This window comes from Oncorhynchus mykiss, chromosome 2, assembly GCF_013265735.2.
Source record: "Oncorhynchus mykiss isolate Arlee chromosome 2, USDA_OmykA_1.1, whole genome shotgun sequence".
Taxonomy (NCBI): Eukaryota; Metazoa; Chordata; class Actinopteri; order Salmoniformes; family Salmonidae; genus Oncorhynchus; species Oncorhynchus mykiss.
This window is the reverse complement of record NC_048566.1, coordinates 53,467,284-53,492,175: the sequence shown is the minus strand read 5'-3', so window position 1 is coordinate 53,492,175 and position 24,892 is coordinate 53,467,284. Positions and strand designations below refer to the sequence as shown.

Sequence of the window (24,892 nt, the reverse complement as noted above, 5' to 3'; positions counted from 1 at the left end):
AGGACCTACCATAAGGACAACTCCGAGTATGCTATTCTTTTCTTTGGAAATAGACTACATTTTCTTCATATCTTTAGATGTGTCTAAAATAAATAATGGACTCATTGTGAAGGTGTAGGCTATATTAGATAGATTTGACTTTTTTAAATGGCTGGTAGGCTATGTGTGGAAGCCAGGAGATGCTAAATGTGTTTATGTTAATTAATGGTCAATTATCGTGAGACCGACAGTTATTTGTTTGACAATTACCGGCTGATGAAATTTTGTGTAAGTGCTGAACTGATTACTGACAGTACACTGTAACATTACTGCATTTTTAAAATTGTATTTGACCTTTATTTAACCAGGCAAATCAGTTAAGAACAAATTCTTATTTTCAATGAGAGCCTAGGAACAGTGGGTTAACTGTCTTATTCAGGGGCAGAACGACAGATTTTGACCTTGTCGGCTCAGGGATTCAATCTTGCAACCTTTCAGTTACTAGTCCAACACTTTAACCACTAGGCTACCTGCCGCCCCATGATTGTAGGGTGTTTACTAACGTGTTAGTTCTATTAGCTATGTTTACTATGACCTTACTTTAGCCACTATGGTGACAACGATATAGGCTGTGTGTAGCGGATATGATATGGTTTGATTGGAAAGGTTTTTTGCCTGGTCACATACAGCTGATGAGTTGTGCATTGAAGTCCACAAGCAAAGGGAAAATGTGAGAGGAGAGTGCATAGATGCGAGAAGGAATACAACGTGGCTGCTATGAAAATTAACTCTGTTTATTCATGTGTATTCATTCTACCGATTCTGTTGAAAAACTTTTCTTAAATAGATGGCTAACACTAACGTTAGCTAGGTGGCAAACCAACCACCCTCCTTTAGTTTTTGCCTCAAGTAACCGTCGATTATGTAATCACACCAAATGTAACATGCTGTGTCATACTAATTTCAGTGCCCTGAATTTACGTTAACTATGTTATGTCTAGTCTATGAGACCAGGCTGAGCAGGCATTGTAAAGATTTGATAACCAACTCAGGTCTGTGACCCTTTGTGTATCCGGAACAGTCCTTGCTATCTGAGGTCCTTGAGAGGTCCCAAACCCATTGTAAAATATTTAAGGTATGAGTTAAGGGTATGCTTAGGTAAGGGTTATGGCTAAGGTTAGGTTTAGGGTAGGGATTTCCCAAGGATTCCAGTTAGCACTAATCTTCCTATTTGAAACACACACAAATCACAGAGTTTCTAAACGCAGAAGCTCAGCATAATGAGACTTCCAGGAACGCTTGCGAAGAAGACCACGCAGACAAGGGTTACGGTTAGATTTAGGGTAGGGTGTGAGAAGTTATTCAAATAAGTGAACAATTATTTCTTAGTTGTTAATTTTCTCAAAATCTAAAAGACACAACCTAAATTCGAGCCAATGTCTTAAGTAGTTGAACATGTTATTAATCCAAACTCGTGGAATTTACAAACCTACACATTTTAATTTTCGTCAAAAACAACTTTATATGGAAAGAGTGCCGTTGGTTTGATGGTCTGCACATGCGCAGTTTGGCACAAGACGACCGTTAGAGGATTACGTGTTTCTGCGCATGAGTTTAGCTAGCCAACGTTGCCATGACATCGCCTACATACGTGATCGGGGATTTCTATTGGAGAAGCTGTTTCTGCGTATCTTCATACTGTACTGTCTTTACCCAATCGGTCAATAACTAGTGCATTGCTTCCTGCTTTGAGTTACCCATGATTCCAATGGTCGTGTAGGATGGGCATATAAATAGCCCCTTTCCAGCATCAACACTATAGTCGATGCAGAGGCGTCTACGGCTGGTCCTTTTGCAAATTGAAGCCTCATATTATATAGCTAGAACCGCGCCGGAGTTAACTCTAATTCCGTTTTTTTACGGATGGTGCACTTCTCCGTGGAGCTTCTGTTAAATAGTCATTGCTTTGGTTGTCAAAAAGGACATAAAGTTTTCGATTTCCTCGAGGGTATCATGCTGAATACCGAGGAAAGGTAGGCAATGTCTTACACGATTTTGCGAATACATATCTACAATTATAGATATTTATTTTCCTAATATTTTTTTCCATTTATTTGCTAAACTGACCATTGATTATGAATATTTAAATGATTATGAATATTTAAATGAATTAGTTTTCCACCCTTTAACTTTTCAGAATAACACAATAATAACCAGATATTTCATGTTGTGATAATAACTGAATATTTGGCTGTAATTCCTGTCTGTAGGTTGTCAATAATTGCTGGTGTATTCATGATTTGCTTTAGGTTTTTGATTAGATTAATTTACAGTAGCGTGATGCATGTGAATTTTCTATACTATTTATGAACACCAATATAATAGTATCGATGTCACATACTAGGCCCATATAATGTAACATGTCCTAATATCATTTGTACGCCTACATGCATAACATAGACCACATATGGTTTGTTATTGGTTATAGGACATTTTGTATCAATGTATTCAACAATGACCCTATTGCGCACTATGCATTTGCATTTAATGCTCCAACAATAATTAATTTGGCATATACTTAATATTTTTTATAATGCTTACCCCTAAGTCTACAACAGTTGTCCAACGAAGTTGTTTTCATACAGCGTAGAAGATGGATCGAATTACCAAAAACATTTCCGCCTTGTACTTTCTGTGCACGGGACATTTCATTTTGTGCAGTGTCAGTAAACGTAACCTATTTTCTTGATGCTCAAATGTCGCACTAATACCGCATATTTTCTTAGAAAGTCAAATCAATTAATATAAATGAGATGTTAATACGGAAAAATATAGATGCACCTCTTATTATTAGGCTATCGTTGCCATAATCTGTCCAGGTGCCATGCCTACCTATGACCTGATATCACCCCCATGCCTAGACCTACTTAGATTTTTTTTGCTTTCATCTATAAATCAGCTTTGTGTCAAAGTGGAAATTGCTCCTCAGGACAGGGTTGCTTAGCTGTAGTCGAAGCATCAGAGCAACAGTAGCCTCCTAGACTAGCCTATATAATGACGTGATACATCCACAATGCTATCATCTTCAGAATCTTCTTCCATGTTCCATCAGGAGAGTCATTTATAGCCTATCACTCAATCTTGGTAAACATGGTACTGCCTTTTCAAGAATGAGTGTCAATGTCCACAGCAGTATTCCATCATCATATACCACCAGCCTGTCTCATAAAAGTATGCATTACATGATATGCAGAAGCTAAGAATATAAAAATAGCCTACATTGAATATTACATTGACAACATAGTATGTGTGTGTACTATGAACACATGTGCATTCATGTTTTACATGTGTGGTGGCAAGCGCAGGGTCCATTCACTAGCGTGCTAGCTTATGTCCCTGTCAGCAGAAGGCATCAGCTGCCCTACATCACACAGACACACACTATTACACAACCAGCCGAGCCCCCAATGGGCTTGGACTAGATTATATTAGCTTGTGGCTAAAGCACCAGTGGAAACCTGTGTGGGATGCTATGGACGCTATCTGTTTAACAGTACGATTTTCTTACTAGTCTAATGCGATTAATTTCTATGGATGATAGGGGAACACTTTGAATAGATCATATGAGGCTATGACATGCTGTACAGTACACTGATCTCCTCAAGGGATCACCTTGTGATGTGCTGTTCTGTCCTAAAATGGCATCCTGAATGCAACTTGATACAGTACTGTAGGTTAAGACAAACGTCATATAAACATTTTTGTAAGTAGTAGGTTCTGGCTGTCAGGTGACATTTACTGTGGTCGTGATACTCTTGACCTAAGCCAAGTCAAGAGTGGAAAGGGGATCGGGACGGGGTACACATGGTGGTCTCCAATGAGCACATGCAGCTCGAATTACCAGAACTTCTCAGTTTGGTATCCTGGGTTTTTTTAGAACCGAGAACCTACATTCACACTTATACGGTACAGCTCTAAATCTTACCCATCAAGTTCATGGGAACTTTTGGTTTGCTATGTAGGCAAGGATTTGTTTATCCAGTAGGCCAATGGTTAATAGTATGGTTAATAGTATATTGTTGACTCACTTAAATTGTATAAAACTAGTTATAAAATATTTGGAGCAGCTCAGGTTTGACACTTAGATTAACTGGCTAATAAGAGGTGGTTTGGCCATTCTCTCGGAGCTAGTCTGTTAGCGTTTTCCTGGAAGACTTGCGAGGAATAGTATCCTGTTTTGAAGCCTTCTGTTCCTTGGATGTGTGCCACACTCACAAACTCTTAACCAGTCACCAGGGCAAACATAGAATCCAAAGCCATTATCTAAGGAATAATTAACTCAAATCAGGCTGCCAAAGGTTGAAACACAAACAACTGCAGTACCAAGAGAAATGGACTGAAAAAAACAAACAGTTTTATTAATAATTGCAGAACTCATGATATTTGAAATAATCTAAAAATCCTGACCAGACAAAAAGCACTATGGGTTTTGGATTTACCTATCACCTTCAGACCATATTATTTATCAACCTTCCATACAGTACTCTCTCATTGCACTGCAGTGTACTCTATATTAAACCCTAAAGCAGAGTTTGGTATGCTTGCCTGGGTTCCAGTGATTATACAACCACTCTCTCACACTCTCCTAACACAAGTCCCGGGAGAATACATGGTGCATGACGCACTTATATCCTTGTGTCCCAGTGCTGTGCCTGCAACACAGATATGATTAATACCTCACCCGTATGTTAATACAGTACAGTGCAAGCTAGGTCACTGCTGCATGACTTGAATAATGTTTATACTAGGGTGCAGTGGTTTTTGTTCGTTTTTCAACTTGTGACTGTGGTTATTTAGCCCAGCGCCCTTTGGCACTAGGAGGGGTCTGAATGTCAGAGGGCGAGAGTGTTGCCTTTCAAAACAAACTGGCATTTCGTGCAAGGACAGGAGCGTTCCTATATAGGGGAATGGAAAAAGGTGCTCTTTCTCAGCATTTTATTAGCAGTGCCACCATTATTTAACCCTAACCGTAACCTCCTTAGGAAGTTGGCAGAACATTGCGCTTGCAACGGCAGGGTTGTGGGTTCGATTCCCATGGGGGGCCAGTACAAAAAAGTAAAAACAAAACCTGCACTCGCTACTGTAAGTCACTCTGGATAAGAGTGTCTGGTAAATGTATAAAATGTAAAAATGGAATGTGCCCGAGAAAGTGTTAGCACAACTAAGAATGCTGAGCGGGTTCAAAACTTTTTAGGAGCTGTGACCCTCCTGAAACTTTTGGAATGCTCTCGTCATCTCGTGACACATTAATCATGTGGTTAGTGACAACAAATAAATCAATGCAAGTCACCCACTAGGAGTTTCCATGATTCGCCCAAAGAGCATAATTTTTTGCACTGCTAGATTTTGCGCTGCACATTTGGAACAATATAATCAATAGATTAACTAAATCAACTATAAGAACAGCAACTGGTAAATAATGCTCTCTCGAAGCCTTTCCAAGGTAACTCCAAGAAACCACTTTTGATTGAATTACTAACTGTATGGGGCTATAAACAAACAAGAAACCACACACCCAGAGGCAGCATTACTGGTGGGCGGAGACTTGAGGTGAGACTTAAAACCGTTCTACCTCACTTTTACCAACACGTCTCCTGCGCCAATAGGCGCGCTAAAACGCTAGACCATTTTTATTCTACCCGCAGAAACACAGAAGGCCCTCCCTTGATCTCCCTTCGGTAAATCAGACCACGACTCTATCCTCCTGGTTCCTGCTTACAAACAAAAGCTCTAACAGGAAGTACCAGTGACATATGGACGTACGGACGTGGTCTGATGAAGCAGACGCGAGGCTACAATACTGTTTTGCTAGTACAAGCCTGGAATATGTTCTGGGATTCATCTGATAGCATTGAGGAGTTTACACATCAGTCACGGACTTCATCAATACATTTAAGCACTAGGCTAAAGGCTAGAGCTACCGCTTTCAAGGAACGGGACACAGACATGGACACATAAAAGCCAACTATGAACTCCGAGACATAAAAAATTAAAAAGGACATAGGAAGTGGAATCCCATTTACACCGGCTCCGATGCTTGTTGTATGTGGCAGGGCTTGCAGACGATAAACAGACTAAAATGGGAAACCCACCCGTGAGTGACGAAGAACTTCCAAATGAGCTAAATGCCTTTTATACTCACTTAGAGAAAAACAACACACAGTCTTGTATGAAAGCCCCTGTTGTTCCAGAGTACTGTGTGATTTCGCTCTGTGGCCGATGTAGGTCAAATTTTTTAACAGGTTAACACTCGTAAGGCAGCCGGGCCAGACGGAATACCAGGGCGCGTTCTCAGAGCATGCACAGACCAGCTGGCAAGTGTCTTCACAGACATTTTCAATCCTCCTTGTCCCAGTCTATAATCCAAACATGTTTCAGGCTGACCACCATTGTCCCTGTTCCCAAGAACTCAAGGGTAACCTGCCTCAATGACTACCGCCCTGTAGCACTCTCATCTGTAATTATGAAGTGTTTTGAAAGGCTGGTCATGACACCATCATCCCAGACACCCTGGACCCACTCCAAGTCTCTTACAGCCCCAACAAAGCCACAGATGACAAAATTTCAATTGCATTTCACACTGCCCTCTCCCACCTGGACAAGAGGCAAAATAACTGTGAGAATGCTGTTCGTAGACAACAGTTCAGCCTTCAACACCATAGTCCCCTCCAAGCTCGTCGCCAAGCTCGGGACCCTGGGACTGAACACCTCCCTCTACAACTGGATCCTGGACTTCCAGAAGGGCCGGCCGCAGGTGGTGAGGTAACAACATCACTGCCACGCTGACCCTCAACAGAGAGGCCCCACAGGTGTCTGTGCTTAGTCCTGTCCTGTACTTGTTCACCCACAATCGCGTGGCCACGCACAACTCCAACACCATCATCAATTTTGCTGTCGTCACAGAGGTGGTAGGCCTGATCACCGACAGCAATGAGACAGCCTACAGGGAGGAGGTCAGAGACTTGGCAGTGTGGTGCCAGGACAACAGCCTCTTCCTCAACATCAGTAAGACCAAGGAGCTGATTGTGGATTACAGGAGAAAGAGGGGAGAGCACTCCACCATCCACATCAACAGGGCTGTAGTGTAGCGGGTCAAGAGCTTCAAGTTCCTTGGCGTCCATATCACTAAGGGCTTAACATGGTCCACACACACCAAAACAGTCGTGAAGAAGACACAAGAAGATGCTCTCAGGAGGCTGAAAAGATATGTCATGGGCCCTTGAATCCTCAAAGTTCTACAGCTGCACCATCGATAGCATCTTGATTGGCTGCATCACCACTTGGTATGGTAAATGCACCGCCCGCGACCATAAAGCACTACAGAGGGTGTTTAACTCTGCATCATTGGGAAGGGCTCGTAAGCAAGCATTTCACTGTAAAGTCTACACCCATTGTATTCGGCTCATGTGACAAATAATAATTGATTTGAAAAAAGCCTCTGAACTTACGTGGCTAACCACCAGTCCACACTAGCTGCAGGCGAGACATACAGACACTCCCCAGAGTGAATGTGACCCTATACCAGGGTTTCCGTCAGCCAGTAATTGTCGGCTCAGCTTTTGGCCGATATCTTTTTTTCTTTCTTTTTAAGCTGATGAACAAAATTGGCAACGACAAAAAATCCGTTTGCGAAATATTTTTTTGGCCTATTAATTGATGGAAATACCAGTCGATGGAAATACATTACGCTGTTAAATTGAATTGGCTGTTAAATTAAATTGGCACGCACGTGTATGTTCTTTATGTATTATTGTTTTATGTAGCCCAGGCCTACTGGTGGTATGAATTTGGAATCTGTCGTCCCACAGTCTGTTAGGAATAGGCGGTTTCTTTATCTACAAGGTGACCAATAGAACAGGTACATTTTTCTACTTTGGGGTGTAGTAGATTGACTGTCTTGTTGCCTGAGGGAAAGTAAATGTGGACAGTTATGCCTCATTTACATCGTAACGTGTTTCATTATGCCATACGTCATCTTCATGCAATCTTGTTCAGTTCCTGGACAGAGAGTTTAAGAAGGTTTTCACAATGCAAGATACGATTGTGGAGAGCCTAGTGCCTTGTCAGGGATCGCATTTATTTTGTGAGATTGTCAAATATGACCTTTTTATTCAAGACAGGTGGAAACATATTGTTTCAGTTGATAATAAAACAGTTTTCCTGAACTTGTTTCTATCGCTTTATAGCAAGTCAAGATAGCTTACAGAGCAGCTAGCTAGCTAAAATCTAGGCTATACTGTAGCTAGCGACCGCCACCTAATAATTATCATAAAAAAACAAACGTCATTACCATCACAAACTAAAACGGGAGGCAACAGTCATGAAGTATAATTGGCATAACAGTAAATGTGTATTGTTTAACATACTATTAAAATAGTACTCACTTATAGGAATGTGTAATTGTTTACAAGTTGCTAGCTATCCCATAAATCCATCGTCCAAAACCACATATTTGCATCTTCAGTGGTTTGGCAACTTCCTGTTCTTCGACCGTAAGGGGGCGTTGTGGACGGTCCCCATTCAAACGAATTACCTCCGTGGCAACGTAATGGACTACTTATGGTTAATATGAATGGGGCATTATTATAAAATCTTCAAAGTACACATCGGAATTCGGTAAGAAGGACCCATGTTGTTGCGTCCTCGACTTGCATGGTCTGTTAAAATGAACTACCATATTCTAAATGTGATTTGTCATTCTGAGCACTGTGGTTGGATGCCCTAATCGGGTTATGCACCCAATGCCTATGGGTCCGGTTAATTTCTGGTAAATCAAAATGTCAAATGTGCGGCGGCACATTTTCTTAATGGAAATACTGACCCATGCAATGTTTTTGTAAGCCCCCTCGGGAGCATCGGACTATTCTTACTACTGGCCTGAAACTAGGCCCCGTAACTCCAAACGACCGAGATGTGTGTTCCTGGGCCCCGACGAGGCTATTTGCAGAGGTGTTTACAGATCATGCGCTTGTTTGTGATGCATGCCTTTCCACCACAAGCCAGAGCCTTTCTCTTCACATCACAGTAGTTCCTCTGCTGCTGGTACAAGACTTAGCAGCCTCTCAAGTCAAACCACAGTGTAGTGTGACTTTTCGATTTAAGTGCTGATAATTTCATAGCTTTGAAAATAAAATCGGTTTGTATTTTTTTCCCATATTGCAACAATGGGTAGCATAGACAACCCCCTTCCTGAGTAGCTACAGTGTATGCGCACATTTGTTCCATAACAATATTTGCAGGACCGGAGACCAGAGTTGGCTACCCCTGACATTTTGATTATTTACTTTGTTTATGGTTTAGGCTGGGTTAGTATTATTTATTACTAGTCGAAAGGCCCTGAGGCCAAAGAGTTGATTACACAGACTTGTTTACTTGTCTGCCTCAGAGAAAGTTAAAACCAGCCATGCCTGTCCAGCCTGCCTTAAAGCTCAAGGTGAAGGCCACTGATTTTGTACATTCAGTACTACCTGCGTCTGATAAGAGGCTTGGCGGCTGCTTTAGTCTTATGGGATGTTTACGAGACGTCTTATGAGAGCAGACAATGACAAGTACAGCCACAGCATGTCATGTTATAATGTACTATTCTTCAGGCCCTGATTAGACATGACTTGGGAAAATAGGGCAAGCTGTTCCAGCCAAGGACTGCAGTGAGGTGAACCATGAATAAAACAGAGGGGGCGGGCATTGACAGAGGCAGAGCTAACACTTAACTTCAGCAGGTTGTTATTGTAAAAGTCAATTTGTTCTCTATGACATCGCCTGCCTCAATGAAGGTTGAGGTTGCTGAGATTAGATGCAGTGCAGATGGCACACTGCTACTTCTCAAACACATAACTGTATTACTTTGCCTTTGGCATAGGCAGGAGCAAAGAGGTGTTGTTACCGAGGTGGTGCTATTTGTGGAACAGCACTTAGATTAACACTAAGGTAGGACTGTCCTAGTGCCAGTGACGCAACAAGCTGGCAAATTGAACACAACCAAAGAAAGACATAAATCTAATGCAAACTGGGCACTTTTATTACTTGGGCGCTTGGTTCCCATTAGCCATCCACTTTCATTAAGTGTATTAAAATCATAAATGTCCAAGTAGAGTAGCAACGGGAGGTATGTGGGTTGACTTTATGACATGGCAGTGCACCACTTAGTGTTATTGTAACGGTCTCTGCATCCCAAATGGCACCTTATTCCCTGTATAGTGTGCTACTTTTGACCAGGATCCATAGGGCCCTGGTCAAAAGTAGTGCACTATGTAGGGAATAGGGTGCCATTTGGGACAGAACTGGTACCTCTAGGAAAGATGAAATACCCTGGGCCCTTTTAACTACATATTGATCCTGGTCCTATGTTGAAACACTGAATCAATGGTTTTACGGAAATAGTATCTCCGCCAACATTTTATTAAGTTAATAGCTGCCAACAGACACAAGGCTGGTGAATGAGACTAGGCAAATCGTATATATCCCAAACCTTGCCCCAAACCTCTAAAAACCGACAAATCTAAACCTGAACCTGAATGCTCAATCAGTCAAGTGCTCCTGCTTTTCATGTCTCTTTCATGAATCCTGTGGCATGGTCATTCATCTCTCTCTTTCTTTTTCCTTCGATCCCCTCTCTGCAGTTCTTTGTTAGTGGGCTCCAGGTTCCACTGCTCCAGGCACCAGGCTCCGGGGCCTCTGTGGTGCTCCTGATGCCCCTCACCCACACTTGAAGATCCCGGGTGGGCGAGGGACTGGCAGGGATCACTCTCTCGGCCTGTTACTACACAAGGTGAGAACACCCGAGGCAACTTCATTGCAGCCACTGATCAACAAATCACATCAACCCGTAAATATTCCTTAAGTGATCATGATAAACGAGTCTGAGCCTCGTCTTGCTCAAATGAATCCCCTGAAAAGCTGAATATCATTGAATGATTTATGCTCTTTATGCTGAGACAACACAGGAATCCTACATGCACTTCCTATTTTGCCCTGATCACCCCATATCAGCATGTATAATGTACACCACAGTGAACTGTATACACAGTGTACTGTCAAAGTAATAACCTGATAAAAAGGTCTCTTATGTACAATTATGGTACATGAAAATGCTGCTGATCTATAGCTCTGGCAGACAATATTGAAGCCATATATGGTTTGAACAGAGGCAGTCAAAATAACTGAGATAGATTATCAACCATAGACTCTGTACATGGTGATATAGAAAGTGTGCGTTGTCCAAGAGTTAATATCAAGTCAAATAAAATGTTATTTGTCACATACGCCAAATACAAAAGGTGTAGACATTTAGTGAAATGCTTACTTACGAGCCCTTTCCCAACAATGCAGAGTAAAAAGTACAATAAAGAAATAGTAACACAATAAAATAATGAGACTATACAAGGACTACTGGTACAGAGTCAATGTGTAGGTAATTGAGGTAATACAGTGCATTCGGAAAGTATTCAGACCGTACACAGGCTGTAAGGTAACAAAATGTGGAAAAAGTCAAGGGGTCTCAATACTTTTCCGAAAGCACTGTATGTACATGTAAGTAAGGGTAAAGGTGACTAGGCAATCAGGATAGATAATAAACAGAGTAGCAGGACACACTTTCACTCTTCACATACGCTGCTATCTGTGATTTGATTAACTGTTCAGCAGTCTTATGGCTTGGGGGTAGAAGCTGTTCAGGAGCCTTTTGGTCCCAGACTTGGCGATCCAGTACCGATTGCCGTGCGGTAGCAGAAAGAACAGTCTGACTTTTGGTGGCTGTGACAATTTTTGGGGGGCCTTCCTCTGATAGCCTGGTATAGAGGTCCTAGATGGCAGGGAGCTCAGCCCCAATGATGTACTGGACCATACGCACTACCCTCTGTAGAGCCTTACGGTCAGATGCCAAGCAGTTGCCATACCAAGTTGTGATGCAGCCAGTAAAGATGCTCTCAATGGTGCAGCTTTAGAACATTTTGAGGATCTGAGGGCCAAATCTTTTCAGTCTCCTGAGGGGGAAGAGGTGTTGTAGTGCCCTCTTCACGACTGTGTTGGTTTGTTTGGACCATGACCATTAACCCCGAATCCTTAGTGATTTGGACACTGAGGAATTTGAAGCTCTCTACCACAATATCCCTTGGGTTCCTAATAACCATCTGTGCTACCGTGGATGTTGAACACACACATTTATTTTTTATTTGTACCCAATTTCGTGGTATCCAATTGGTAGTTAGTCAAGTCTCATCGCTGCAACTCCCGTACGGATTTGGGAGAGGCGACGGTCGAGAGCCGTGTGTCCTCCGAAACACAACCTAGCCAAGCCGCACTGCTTCTTGACACTGCCCGCTTAACCCCGAAGCCAGCCACACCAATGTGTCGGAGGAAACACAGTACACTTGAAGTGTCAGCGTGCATAGCGCCCGGCCCACCACAGGAGTCGCTAGAGCGCGATGGGACAAGAACATCCCTGCCGGCCAAACCCTCCCCTAACCCGGATGACGCTGGACCAATTGTGCCCCGCCCCATGGGTCTCCCGGTCGAGCGCCGGCTGCGACAGAGCCTGGACTCGAACCAGGATCTCTAGTGGCACTGCGCCACTCGGGAGGCCCCAAGCACACACATTTGAGTCTCTTTGTAACTGTATTTGCACCTGAATCTGCTCTACCCTCCTTCTCTTTGCAAACACTTGCACACACACAGGTGTGTCCTTGCCCCAGACATGTGACTATCTCAGAGTGGGCTAAGAGGGTTAGGCTTAAACAGATCAGTCACACCTGTGATATCAACATCCTTGCCTCACGTATGAAAGAATGAGCCCTTTCATTGACAGCAGAAGGCTCGCAGCTCTGCTGCTACCCTCTGTTTTATTAGGTACCACCAATGATAAGAGAGAAAGAGAGGTGGAGGGTCAACATTAAACATATTTAATAACAAAAACAGAGGTGAAGTCGTATTGGATACTGTGTCCAGTTCAATTTCTGAATTGACTGATGTTGAAATTAGTTTTACTCAGTGATTTATATATACACTAGTATAGTTTTAATCTCAGTTTTGAGATTATGGGGAAATGATTAGACCAAAGGCGAGGACACAACAGTTCACCTGACACAAGAATGTACTTTTCGCAGCAACGAAATCTGAAAATACTCTGGATACATTCAGGAATATTCCTGGAAAATGTGTGGTAGGTGAAACCATAAGACAAAAACATGACAAGGGTTTGCGTGAGAGGACATACAGAGGACATACAGCCAAATTCTCTAAAATGAAATGGCCGACTTATTGTGGAGAAATGAACATTCAAACCTTTGACAACAGCTCTGGTGGACATTCCTGCAGTAAGCATGCCAAATGCACGGTCCCTCAAAACTTGAATTATCTTGGCAAAGGAGAAATGCTCACAATTTGAGAGAAATAAGCTTTTTGTGCATATGGAAAATTTCAGGGATGTTTTATTTCAGCTCATGAAACATGGGACCAACACTTTACATGCTGGGTTTATATTTTTTGTTCAGTATATATTTTTCTTTCCATGATATTGTAAAACGTTGTTTAAACAGTACAAAACAATTGATCTCTAACAACATATAGCCTAGCCTAACATTGAACGCATGGCGGCAAACACAGGCACATAATTAATGAAACTATTCGATGATCCTGTTTTTATAATTTGTTTGAATAAACACATATAGGCCTATATAAAACTTGACAAAACATTGCTTTATTGTAGGTATATGTAGCCTACGCTACTGCGTGAGAGCTGCATGGAAGAATTCCAATGCCTATGTTAGAAATGGCAAATAGAGAGACTCCTTCTCCTTCTCTTTTCTCTGCCTGGCAAGAATGTACATTTTAAATGACTGCAGACATTATCAGAATCTTTTTAAGACAACAAAAAATACAGGGAAGGCTATATAGCCTGCCACTGACAGTCTGCTGCTGACAGTTCTGTGGGTTCATTGTGGGTTCAGTGAATAAATGTTTGAATATTTCTGCCTGTTTTTTTGTTTTTGTTGCCATGCATCATTTCGACAATGTATCAATTTAGCCAATGGGATCACATCACACCAGAGTGAATAATTTTCCGTATAGCCTAGGCTACTTGCTTAAGAGCTAGAGAGAGGTTGAAGGGATAGGGTAGTTGCCAGCGGAGATGCGTGAATTACAAGAAGAAGGGAACAGTGAAATATCCGCAAGGAGTTTAGGTTACCCCCTATCAATAAGTGGTGTCACAGATTTAGATAAAGCACTAAAATGTAAATGCAGGCTTAGTGTCAACATAACTACCCAATGCTTCACTAAAATGAATCAATGGCTAACAGGCTATGGACATGTTGCGTTTATGGGTTTCTATTTTCGAATGGTTGTCAATTTCATCTTCATAGCCTCGGCCTACAGTGCCTTCAGAAAGTATTCACACTGACTTTTTCCACATTTTGTTATGTTAGTCTGAATTTAAAATGGATTCAATTGAGATGTTGTGCCACTGATCTACACACAATAACACACAATGGCAAAGTATAATTTTGTTTTTAGAAATTTTTTGAAATGATTATTTTTTTAAAGTAAAGCTGAAATGTCTTTAATCAATAAGTACTCCTGAATGTATTTAGGCTTGCAATAACAAAGAGGTTGAATAAACGTTTGATTAAGTCACAAATAGCATGGACTATGAGTGCAATAATAGTGGTTAACATGATTTTTTTTTTTTTTATGATTACCACATCTCTGTACCCCACACATACAATTATCTGTAAAGGTCCCTCAGTCGAGTAATGAATTTCAAGCACCGATTCAACCACAAAGACCAGAGGTTTTTGGCAAATAAATAAATATTTTTATCCTGAATACAAAGCATTATGTTGTTTGGAGCAAATCAAACACATCACTGAGTACCACTTCATATTTTCAAGCATAGTGGTGGCTGCATCACATGGGAATGCTTGTCAACTGCAAGGACTATGGAGTTTTGTTTCATAAAAAGAAACAAAATAGAGCTTAGCACAGGCAAAATCCTAGAGGAAAACCTGGTTCGGTCTGCTTTCCAACAGACCCTGGGAGACAAATCACCTTTCAGCAGGACAATATGCTAAAACTCAAGGCCAAATGCACACAGGAGTTGCTTACCAAGACAACATTGAACATTGAGTGACCTAATTAAAGTTTTGATTTTATACCGACTTAAATCTATGGCAGAACTTTCAAATGGATTTCGAGTAATGATCAACAACTGACTTGACAGAGCTTGAAGAGTTAAAAAATAATAATAAATGGCCAAATATTGTACAATCCAGGTGTGCAAAGCTCTTAGAGATTTACCTCAAAATACTCGCAGCTGTAATCGCTGTTAAAGGTGATTCTAACATGTATTGACTACAATATATCTAATCAAGATATATTAGTGTTTTATTTTTCATTCATCTTTAAAAGTGTTAGAATTTCTCTTAGAGTATTTTGTGTAGATCGTCAATAAAAAATACAATTAAATCCATTTATAATCCCAATTTGTAACACAACAAAATGCATGCTCCAATAATGTAGACTAGTTTTTGAAATCCTACAGAAAGGATTTAAAGCTAAGGCAAGGTTTTTGGGGAAAGGAGAAATTGATTTGCTTATGTGTCTGAGTGCGATGCGCTGCAGGTGGCTTTGGTTGATGGGTCCTTTTTAAAGTGTGTGTGTGTGTGTGTATCAGTTTGCTAATTGTCCATTCAGAATGTTTCCTAAAATAGGCCTAGCCTGTCTGGACTCCGACCTTGCGGTGGTCCAGAGAAACTGCACTACGGCAGTGATGCTGGGGTAATAATTACATTGTTAGATAGGCCTACAGTGGATTGAAGCATGTTGCATATAATTACCGTTGGAGTGCATAATTACCATGGTGTTTATGCCAACATCCAATGCAACGGTGTGTCCCCCCCCCAAAAAAAACAGCACAATATAGTCTAAAGGTACCAGCAGTAGGCTTACCATGTAAGAAGACACGATTCTTTTGAACCTAAAAGACAATCTAATCAAAATTGTATGAGTAGACCCTCTCACAGTTGAGGCTTAAGGGTATTATAATAGCCTGCAGATGAACAATATATTTCAATGCTATTTTCTAAGACACAGCTGTCACGACATGTCAGTCAGACGTTCAATGATAGGCGACAGTACGCATTCATCTCATTATTGTCTCTTTTCACCCACGATAGACATAATTGTAATCCAAACCCAACCTCGTTGTGATGCACTGAGGTTCCAAACTCAGTTATAGACAAGACAGACTTTATGACCAACGTGATCCTATTTACACTTTGTAGTAAGTTTTGACACACAAATCAATGTTTCTGACTCATATCGATGCCACATGGGCCGTTTTCAAAGGGATTTTTTTTTTTTTTTTTGTGTCAGTCAGTCTTTAAATAGATGTAATTTTGTTCTTGAAACATTTAATTGAAATACTGTAGAAAATCCATTCATTCCTATGGAAGACTGCTCCTACTGGGGAATATGGCTGACTGGTGGCTTTTAAGCCTCTCATTGGCCAATACATAGCATCAGCCATCCAGGGTTTATATACTGTACTTAATTGGTTTTATCTCAAATATTCCATGGGAAACTCATGGGATTGAATACAGTCAATAGAAAAAAAAACTGCATTCTTTTAAGGTTTAGAGAATTTAGACCTCCCATAATACTCTAATCCCCATTCCCACTCTTTTGAAAAAAGCCAAGGCCACTGTTCTCTTAAAAGAGCTAGGAGTCAGAGTGCTGTGTGAACAGTTTGTATGACGCAAGCACACAAATTATCTTCAGGAAATGTACCTTTTCGTCTGTCCTCCCTTCCTCTCCACTAAAGGACGAGAGGCTTACGGTGACGCGGGCAGCTCCTGTCAATGGGACACCAGCCATCCTGCACTTCCACTACCAACTGAGCGAGTGCCGCACGGCCTGCTGGGAAACAGCCCTCTCCTCGGACAGCCTCTTTCTGGAGATCCCCGCTGGGGCACTGGCGGAGGGCAGCAAAGAGGGGTAAGCATAGGCACACACGCAGACGGACAGACAGGCAGGGTGTTACACACAGCTCTGAGACACATACCCCTTGTTAAGACCTACCAGCTTGCCTGCAGACACCCATTACAGAAATGTTGGATGGCCTGTTAGGTTACTAATTTCACATGCAAGTTATACTCTGACAACATTTTATAGTATAAGGACAATGGAGTGTGCACATGCTAACAGAAAGGACGAGTGTGTCATTGTAGCAAAGTATTTATCAACAAGAAATCTGATCTAATTTTCGTTCTATTATCTATTACCATGATTGATTTTGGCCCAATAGGCCTGGCACATTACCTCTTTTCAATGAGCTTTCAGTTTTGATAGGATTATTTTATCTAAAAATCCTTTAGGCCTACCTACAGAAAGAAAACTACACATCCCTGCACAGCCTGGTAAGAGTGGCACAAAGGGTGTTAAGCGTCTCCAGTGGCTCTGCAAGCGCTGACAGGGTATTCTCCTCTGCTGGCCTGCTCTCCAGGGACCAGACTCTGGCCAATCTCATGTTTCTAAAAATGAATTCAAAAGGCACATAAGACTGAGCCTAATAGGCATTTTTTCAATTTGAATTGAATTCTAAGTAAGTCACAGTTTATGTGCAATTTATAATCTATAATTATTTAATACAACTTAATGTTTAAATTCTGAGCGCTTAATGTCCCTGCCAACCTAGTGTCACACATTCAAATGCTTCATTATTTATTTATTTGAAGGCTATAGCCTTGAAATAATGTAAATAATATAGCCTAAATAATAAATTAATTGTTCCTTCTTAGGCTACCTGTCTGGCTCCTGACCTATTTAGAGTGTTTATATGCTGTTTAATACTGTATGACATGTAGCCTACTTGAAATTATACGCACCTTTTAGTCACTTTTTCCTGTTATTAATTGAAAAACTTTTCATTCAAATCATATTTTATTTAACTCGGCAAGTCGGTTAAGAACACATTCTTATTTACAATGATGGCCTACCCTTGCCAAACCCGGACGACGCTGGGCCAATTGTGCTCTGCCCGACTGGATTCCCAATCACGGACAGATGTGATACAGCCTCTATAGACTGTAGTGACTCCTCTTGCACTGAGATGCAGTGCCTTAGACTGCTGCGCCACTCGGGAGATTTGGTTTCAATACTTCAAAACCAAATGGTAGGTCCAGGTAGTCAAAAAAAAAATAGACGTGTGTTGGTTAAATTGTGATTTGAATGAATGGAGTGAATTTGGAGCAGCAGTTTAATTTACCTTTGAGCTAGGAGCGGTTTTTAGCGGAGCAGTTGGAAAGAACGTGGAGCGCCGGAGTGGTGTGCAAGCCACCGCTCCATGAGCAGTAAGTGGGATTTCCCGACCACTCGACTCCACTCGCATACTCTGATCTGGACCAGAGGAACACCTTTGTGAGAATTCTGTTAATTGACTACAGTTCAGCATTCAACACGATTGTTCCCTCCAAGCTCGGCACCAAGCTCAGAGCCCTGGGTCTGGACACCACCGTCTGCAACTGTATCCTGGACTTCCTGACGAGCAGACCGTAGGCTGTGAGGATTGGCAACAACACTTCCACCAAACTGACTCTTAACAAAGGGGCCCCCCAGGGGTGTGTCCTCAGCCCTCCGCTGTACTCCCTGTTCACCCACAACTGCGTGGCTTTGCACGAACTCAACGGTTGTAGGCCTGAACCTACAACGACGAGTGAACCTAAAAGGGAGGAGGTAAGTGAACTGGTATTGCGGTGCCAGTACAACAACCTCTCCCACAACGTCAGCAAAACAAAATATTTGATTGTTGACTTGCTCCGATCCACATGAATGGGACTTCTGATAAAACAATTGACTCTAAGTTCCTCGGCGTCCACATCACCGAGGACTTGACATGGACCAACAACATCACCAGTAGTCAAGAGGGTGCAACAGCGCCTCTACTTCCTAATGCTCCTGAAGATATTCGGCGGAAGAAATCTAACTTACAGCATTTTGCCATGGTACGGAGAGTAAAATGTGCAGTTTATAACGCAATTCTACACGAGGGGCACATGCCCTGTGTGCTTTTCCGGTAATCCGGCCCTGCATGCATGTTCCTTACATATGACTAATAAAACTTGAAAAAATGCCTTTCAGGGAGGCTATTCTCTCTCTCTAGTCCAGTGTTGTTTCCCAACTCCGGTCCTCGAGTACCCCTAACGGCACACATTTTTGTTGTAGTCCCGAACAAAAAACACCTGATTCATTCAACTTGTCAAGGGCTTGATCAATATTTGACAAGTACAATCAGGTATGTTTCTTCTTGTCAACAGGGCCACTACAAAAATATGTACTGTTCGGGGTACTCGAGGACTGGGGTTGGGGAACACTGCTCTAGTCCTTTCCTTTTATGAATAGAAATGAGCCATTTATGCGGCGTCGTCATGTAATATGTCATCAGTGTCATGTCAATATCCTCTTGGCACGGCATTGGCGCGGTGCCAGCACAGTCTCAGCGTCTTCTCCAACACTGCAGAGCTAATTCTAAGGGGCACTGCAGCTGCCACTGCATTATTATGTAAGTCTACTCTCTTATGTAAAAACAGTGCATCATCTCATTCTCTCCCCCTTCTCTTTCTCCCCAGGCTCACCAGCCTGCTGGAGTTTGCTGAGGAGAAGCTGAAAGTCAACTACGTGTTCTTGTGGTTCGATAGAGCCAGAGAGGATCGATGTAAGCGCTCCACTATTTAGTGCTGGATTCAAAAGAGGAGTGCAGCTAGAATTCTTATTTGAAACAAAAAAAAAATGCCACCCCCGCCTCTGTTTTGGTGAAAAGCTCTGGATGGATGCAAGGACTGACCATCCATGATATCAAAATTATAGTTTTAAACATGTTGAGGCTATACACTGTTTGTTTACATTTACATTGTTTACAAGATTAGAGTAAAACAATCTTATATTTTGAGTTCTGATGAGGTATGACATTTGAACTAGGCTCATGGGGCATTTATAAGTTATATTCTTAAAGAATCAATGGCTATATATAATTTATGTATAAGTCCCAAGTGGATGAATCAACTGCCAATAATGGGCACATAATTGGTGGTTAGCATTGGCATGCTAATTCATTTCCATATAATGTACTTGGACTGTCCCAAATTAGATGTTTAGACTATGATAAACATTGGAAAGCAAGGGTTTCAGTTCCTTTCCAACTGTAGAACATTTCCTTGGAGGAAAAAAAACATTGAATGGATAATGACATTTGATTGAGCTATCCTTTTTGTACATTAATAACGTCCATGAAATCAAACGACCATAGCTTATAAGTACACTATACATAAAAAAGTATGTGGACACCCCTTCAAATTAACCACACCCGTTGCTGACCGGTGTATAAAATCGAGCACACAGCCATGCAATCTCCATAGATAAAAACATTGTCTGTAGAATGGCCTTACTGAACAGCTCAGTGATTTTCCACTTGACACCGTCATAGGATGTCACCTTGACAAGTCAGTTCGTCTAATTTCTGCCCTGCTAGAGCTACCCCGGTTAACTGTAAGTTCTGTTATTGTGAAGTGGAAACGTCTAGGAGCAACACAACGGCTCAGCTGCGAAGTGGTAGGCCACATAAGCTCACAGAATGCGTAAAAATCGTCTGTCCTCTGTTGCAACACTCTACTGAGTTCCAAACAGCCTCTGGAAGCAACGTCAGCACAAGAACTGTTTGTCGGGAGCTTCATGAAATGGGGTTCCATGTCCGAGCAGCCGCACACAAGCCTAAGACCACCATGCGCAATGTCAAGGGTCTGCTGGAGTGGTGCAAAGCTCGCCGCCATTGGACTCTGGAGCAGTGGAAATGTGTTCTCTAGAGTGATGAATCACGATTCACCATCTGGCAGTCCGACGAACGATTCTGGGTTATACAAGTCCTCGCAGCAATGTTCCACCATTTTTTATTTTATTTATTTTACCTTTATTTAACCAGGCAAGTCAGTTAAGAACACATTCTTATTTTCAATGACGGCCTAGGATTAACTGCCTTGTTCAGGGGCAGAACAACAGATTTTTACCTTGTCAGCTCAGGGATTCGATCTTGCAACCTTTCAGTTACTAGTTCAATGCTCTAACCACTAGGCTACCTGCCACCCCACCATCTAGTAGAAAGCTTTCCAAGAAAGTGGAGGCTCTTATAGCAGCAAAGTGGAGACCAACACCATATTAATGCCTATGAATTTGGAATAAGATGTTCGATGAGCAGGTGTCCACATACTTTTGGTAATGTAGTGTATCTTGGTTATAGAAGTGGCAGTGATGTTCTAGCGAAGTTAAGCTGAGAGAGTGCTTCTAATCTGGTACCCAAGACAGAACGACCACAACACTGGTTAATCCGGTCCTGGTCCTGCTAGGTTCACTAACTTCTCTGCATGGTCTCTCTTTTTCTCTGAACAGTATCCATCATAAAGACTTTCCACTACATGGGCTTTGAGGTGGTGAAACCCGGCAACCCTCTGGTGCCGGCTCGGACAGACCTCATCTTCATGGTCTACTCTCTGGAAAACAGCAGCTCCGATGAGGAGTGAATGAAACACCGGACCACCCTGCCGCTCCCTAGCCCACCCATGACCCCCACAGAACCCCTCCCGCCAGCTGCCTTCATCCCTGTCCCCCATCCTCAAACTGTGTGCCCCCTCCCTAACCCCAAAGATACTCTTCCACCCAAACCTCTACTCTTCTCATTGATTGGGTTGTCACAATTTTGTAGACTCTATTATAAGAGGGATGTGCTGCTTGGGGATGCTAAGATCTCTGTGGTGATACATCTTACCCTGATGAGCACAGCGGTGGAGCATGGAAGGGCGGAGCTTGGACCGAGTCATCACCCGATTGGTTCAGATTTTACTAATCGCCCCACTCCATGCCAGGCTTTACATGCCTGCCCACAACAATCCAACAGGGTGACTTTTTGGCTGAAAGAAAAAGCATATCTATACTCTGACAGCTTGCACGGAATATCAAAGAGCCTGACTGGGGTCTTTTAATGTACAGTAGTTTCTATACAAAGCAGGGCTTGTTTAGTAGGGACAGTAATGTAATGGGTAGCATAAGGGAATTATCTTAAGGGGATATTTGCCTGGGTATGGTTGGGTCAACATGAATGAATGAATTGTTCTGCTTGTATTTTTTTCTATGATAGGGACAAGTATAACACTGATCTTTCTGTTACAATTGCATTCATTCTATAACATATTTTTTTTTTCTCAAACTGTTGGGTATATTAAGTCTTCATTCCTACTTTTGCGTCACTATGATCTTTCAGCTTACGGTTTTCTTATTTTCTTACCAGATTATAGTTAGCGTGATATTGTTAGTCTCGTTTGATATTTGAAAGCTGAGCGAAGGTCGTTGTTTTGAATGTTGGGTCAGGGCAATCTAGTTCACAGCTCTCTGCAGCAATGACGTGCGTTCCCCTCACTTGAGGTCGCTCAGCTACGCAATGAACCAGTGAAACTAACACCTGAATTATTGAGCCAGTAGAGGTACATCGAGAAGAGTGGAAGAGCATTAAACATAAATGTTGTAATCCATTCTCACTCGGCACATAAGTCACCACATAAATATGGCTAGACTTAGCCCCCATCATTTAGCATGGGCTGAGACAGCTCTTCCTGGTTTCAATCCCAGTTAAAATTCATATCTTTGTATACAGTTCTATCAACCAGAGCCCTTTTGTACTAGTAGTACCACCCCCGACAACACCTCTGCTCAGTTGAAACTATTTTGAGAGGGTTGTGGTGGGGCCTTTTCCGCCTAAGAAAAGAGTGCAATGTTCTCTTTTACACTTCAGTCTTATTTCCCAAATTCATCCCTAGCTACCCAAAGCAATGTGGCAAAAAGGAAAACAACCCATGAAGGGAAAAGTCACAACACAAGCACTTTAGGTAGCCACGTAAAATCGAGTGGAAGTGCATTGGGGTCCATTACGGAGATGTGGCCAGCGCCTTCTATTTTGTTTTGCCGTGCAAACCAGACAGAATTGCCAAAGAAATAGTTCTACATTCAGCAGTAACAGTTAAAAAGTTCCGGTCAACAGTAATCCTATAGGATACTGGCTTAAGTTTCTTTCTCACACTAACAAGATCCCTAAAACAGTGCTAGGGTGACCTGGTTTGTTCAGGAAAGCAGTATACAAATATATTCCCCTACCAATAGCATTTTGTCTCAGAGGAACATGGTCAAGAGTGATGTGTGCTTGGGATCCTATGTGCAGGGGGCTTTCATTTTTGCATGTGTGTAGAGGTTGAGTCTTCATAGATGGGTTTAGATGACGTCACGAAAACTATACACACTTCAAGTTGTGATTCTGATTGGCCAGATATCTACCAACAATGACAAGAATCTGCCATGTGGGGAATTGTAAATTACTCATTTTAGTTGGTATCAAGAACATGATGAAACTATGTTTTGACTGATTTCATGTCAATGCTTATGGGAAAATTTTGCTAGCTAGCTAACCAACCAACAACTGTAAAGATGTATTTGAGAGAGAAGTGTTCATTATGCAAATGCATTTATGATTTCAATAAACATTGAAGAAATATAGTTTACAAGTCAACCCAGTCGGTTTTGCCCCATAGTTGCGCACGCGTCAGTTGTGTTGCTAAACAACCAACCCGTCTAGCTGTTGAATGAGCAGTGACGAAAACGAGTCTATTCATCTTCAGAGTTATATTTTTATGTATCTTTCTTGTTTGATAGTTTCTTATAGCCTAGTTTAGTTTTGTTTACAGTGGCATACAGAGAATCATTCAATGGCAATCCATACTTGTATACCTTTTAACTTTTTCTGTCCGGAAAAAAATAAAATAAAAATCTATCTTGCTTGTGTTTGTTTATCCATCGGGATGTGTGTGCATAGTTGCTGACAATTGAGAGAGAATGTGTTTGAGTAAGAATTTATGTCCCTGGGTTTGATCCCGGGCTTTGGCACCAAAAAAATGAATATAATAAACGGTAATAACCGACTCATGAGCACCATTATTTGACAGCCAGACAGAACCTGTACTGACAACGGTCCAACAAACCGGTTGTTTAATTTAGCATTTAATCTTCTGTAATTGGCAGTAATTAGGATGATGTAGTGGTGACGCTAAATAGGGTCGGTCATATCCTCCTACAAAACATAAGACAAAAAGTAAATTGTAGAATTAGAAAAAAGTGCACTGTTATTCCTGCACTGATGTTATACGTGTTGACTTCATAGAAGTCAATGTCATCCCCAGGGCTTTATTCCATTTCCTGCACCATTTAGACTTCAGTGGTCTGGCCCTGACAAAGACTTCTGTGAAGTCAAACCTTTGCTTTATTGCTGCAGTATGATACAATGGGGAACAGCAATACACCATGTGTGGGCCTTCCCTTTATCTCAGATGTAACACAAATACATTTTGGGTCTGCTGTCTGTCGGCCTACACTTGTGTGTGTGATTGTGAACTACCCCCTCAACCTTATTTAGACAAAACCTCAAAAAAGGTATACACCAACAGTAACCTAGTGCATGTGAGAGACAAAGATGTTGGGATTAATGGAATAGGTGAGTCAAATGCAGAGTTGTTTATCATGAATGAGTAGGCCAAAGGCTATAAAACGCTCTTCTCCTGCTGGGCTCTCAGCTCTCTTGCCGATTCAACCAATAATCTTCAGACTGTTTCCGGGAAACTGTCCTGACACTCCTGATGTTCTGCCAAACCCACTTTGTCCCAAATTGGTTGATCTTTCCATCTATTTCCAGGGTGTCAGGCCAGTAAAGGTGCTGTGCTACATGGCTTATGGTCCACTTCACCTAGGCATTTTCCAGTCCAGTGTCAAGGCAGCG

The 24,892-nt window shown here is 41.8% G+C and overlaps 1 protein-coding gene across 1 annotated transcript; it reads left to right on the top strand.

The window, feature by feature from the left end:
• The first annotated feature begins 1,770 nt into the window (after positions 1-1,770).
• Positions 1,771-23,904, top strand: oaz2a (ornithine decarboxylase antizyme 2a). The gene is given in 6 exon segments (XM_036950407.1): positions 1,771-2,012; positions 10,659-10,725; positions 10,727-10,807; positions 16,856-17,028; positions 19,659-19,744; positions 21,469-23,904. Coding segments are annotated over 6 exon segments (648 nt in total). The 5' UTR covers positions 1,771-1,902; the 3' UTR covers positions 21,600-23,904.
• Positions 23,905-24,892: the final 988 nt, after the last annotated feature.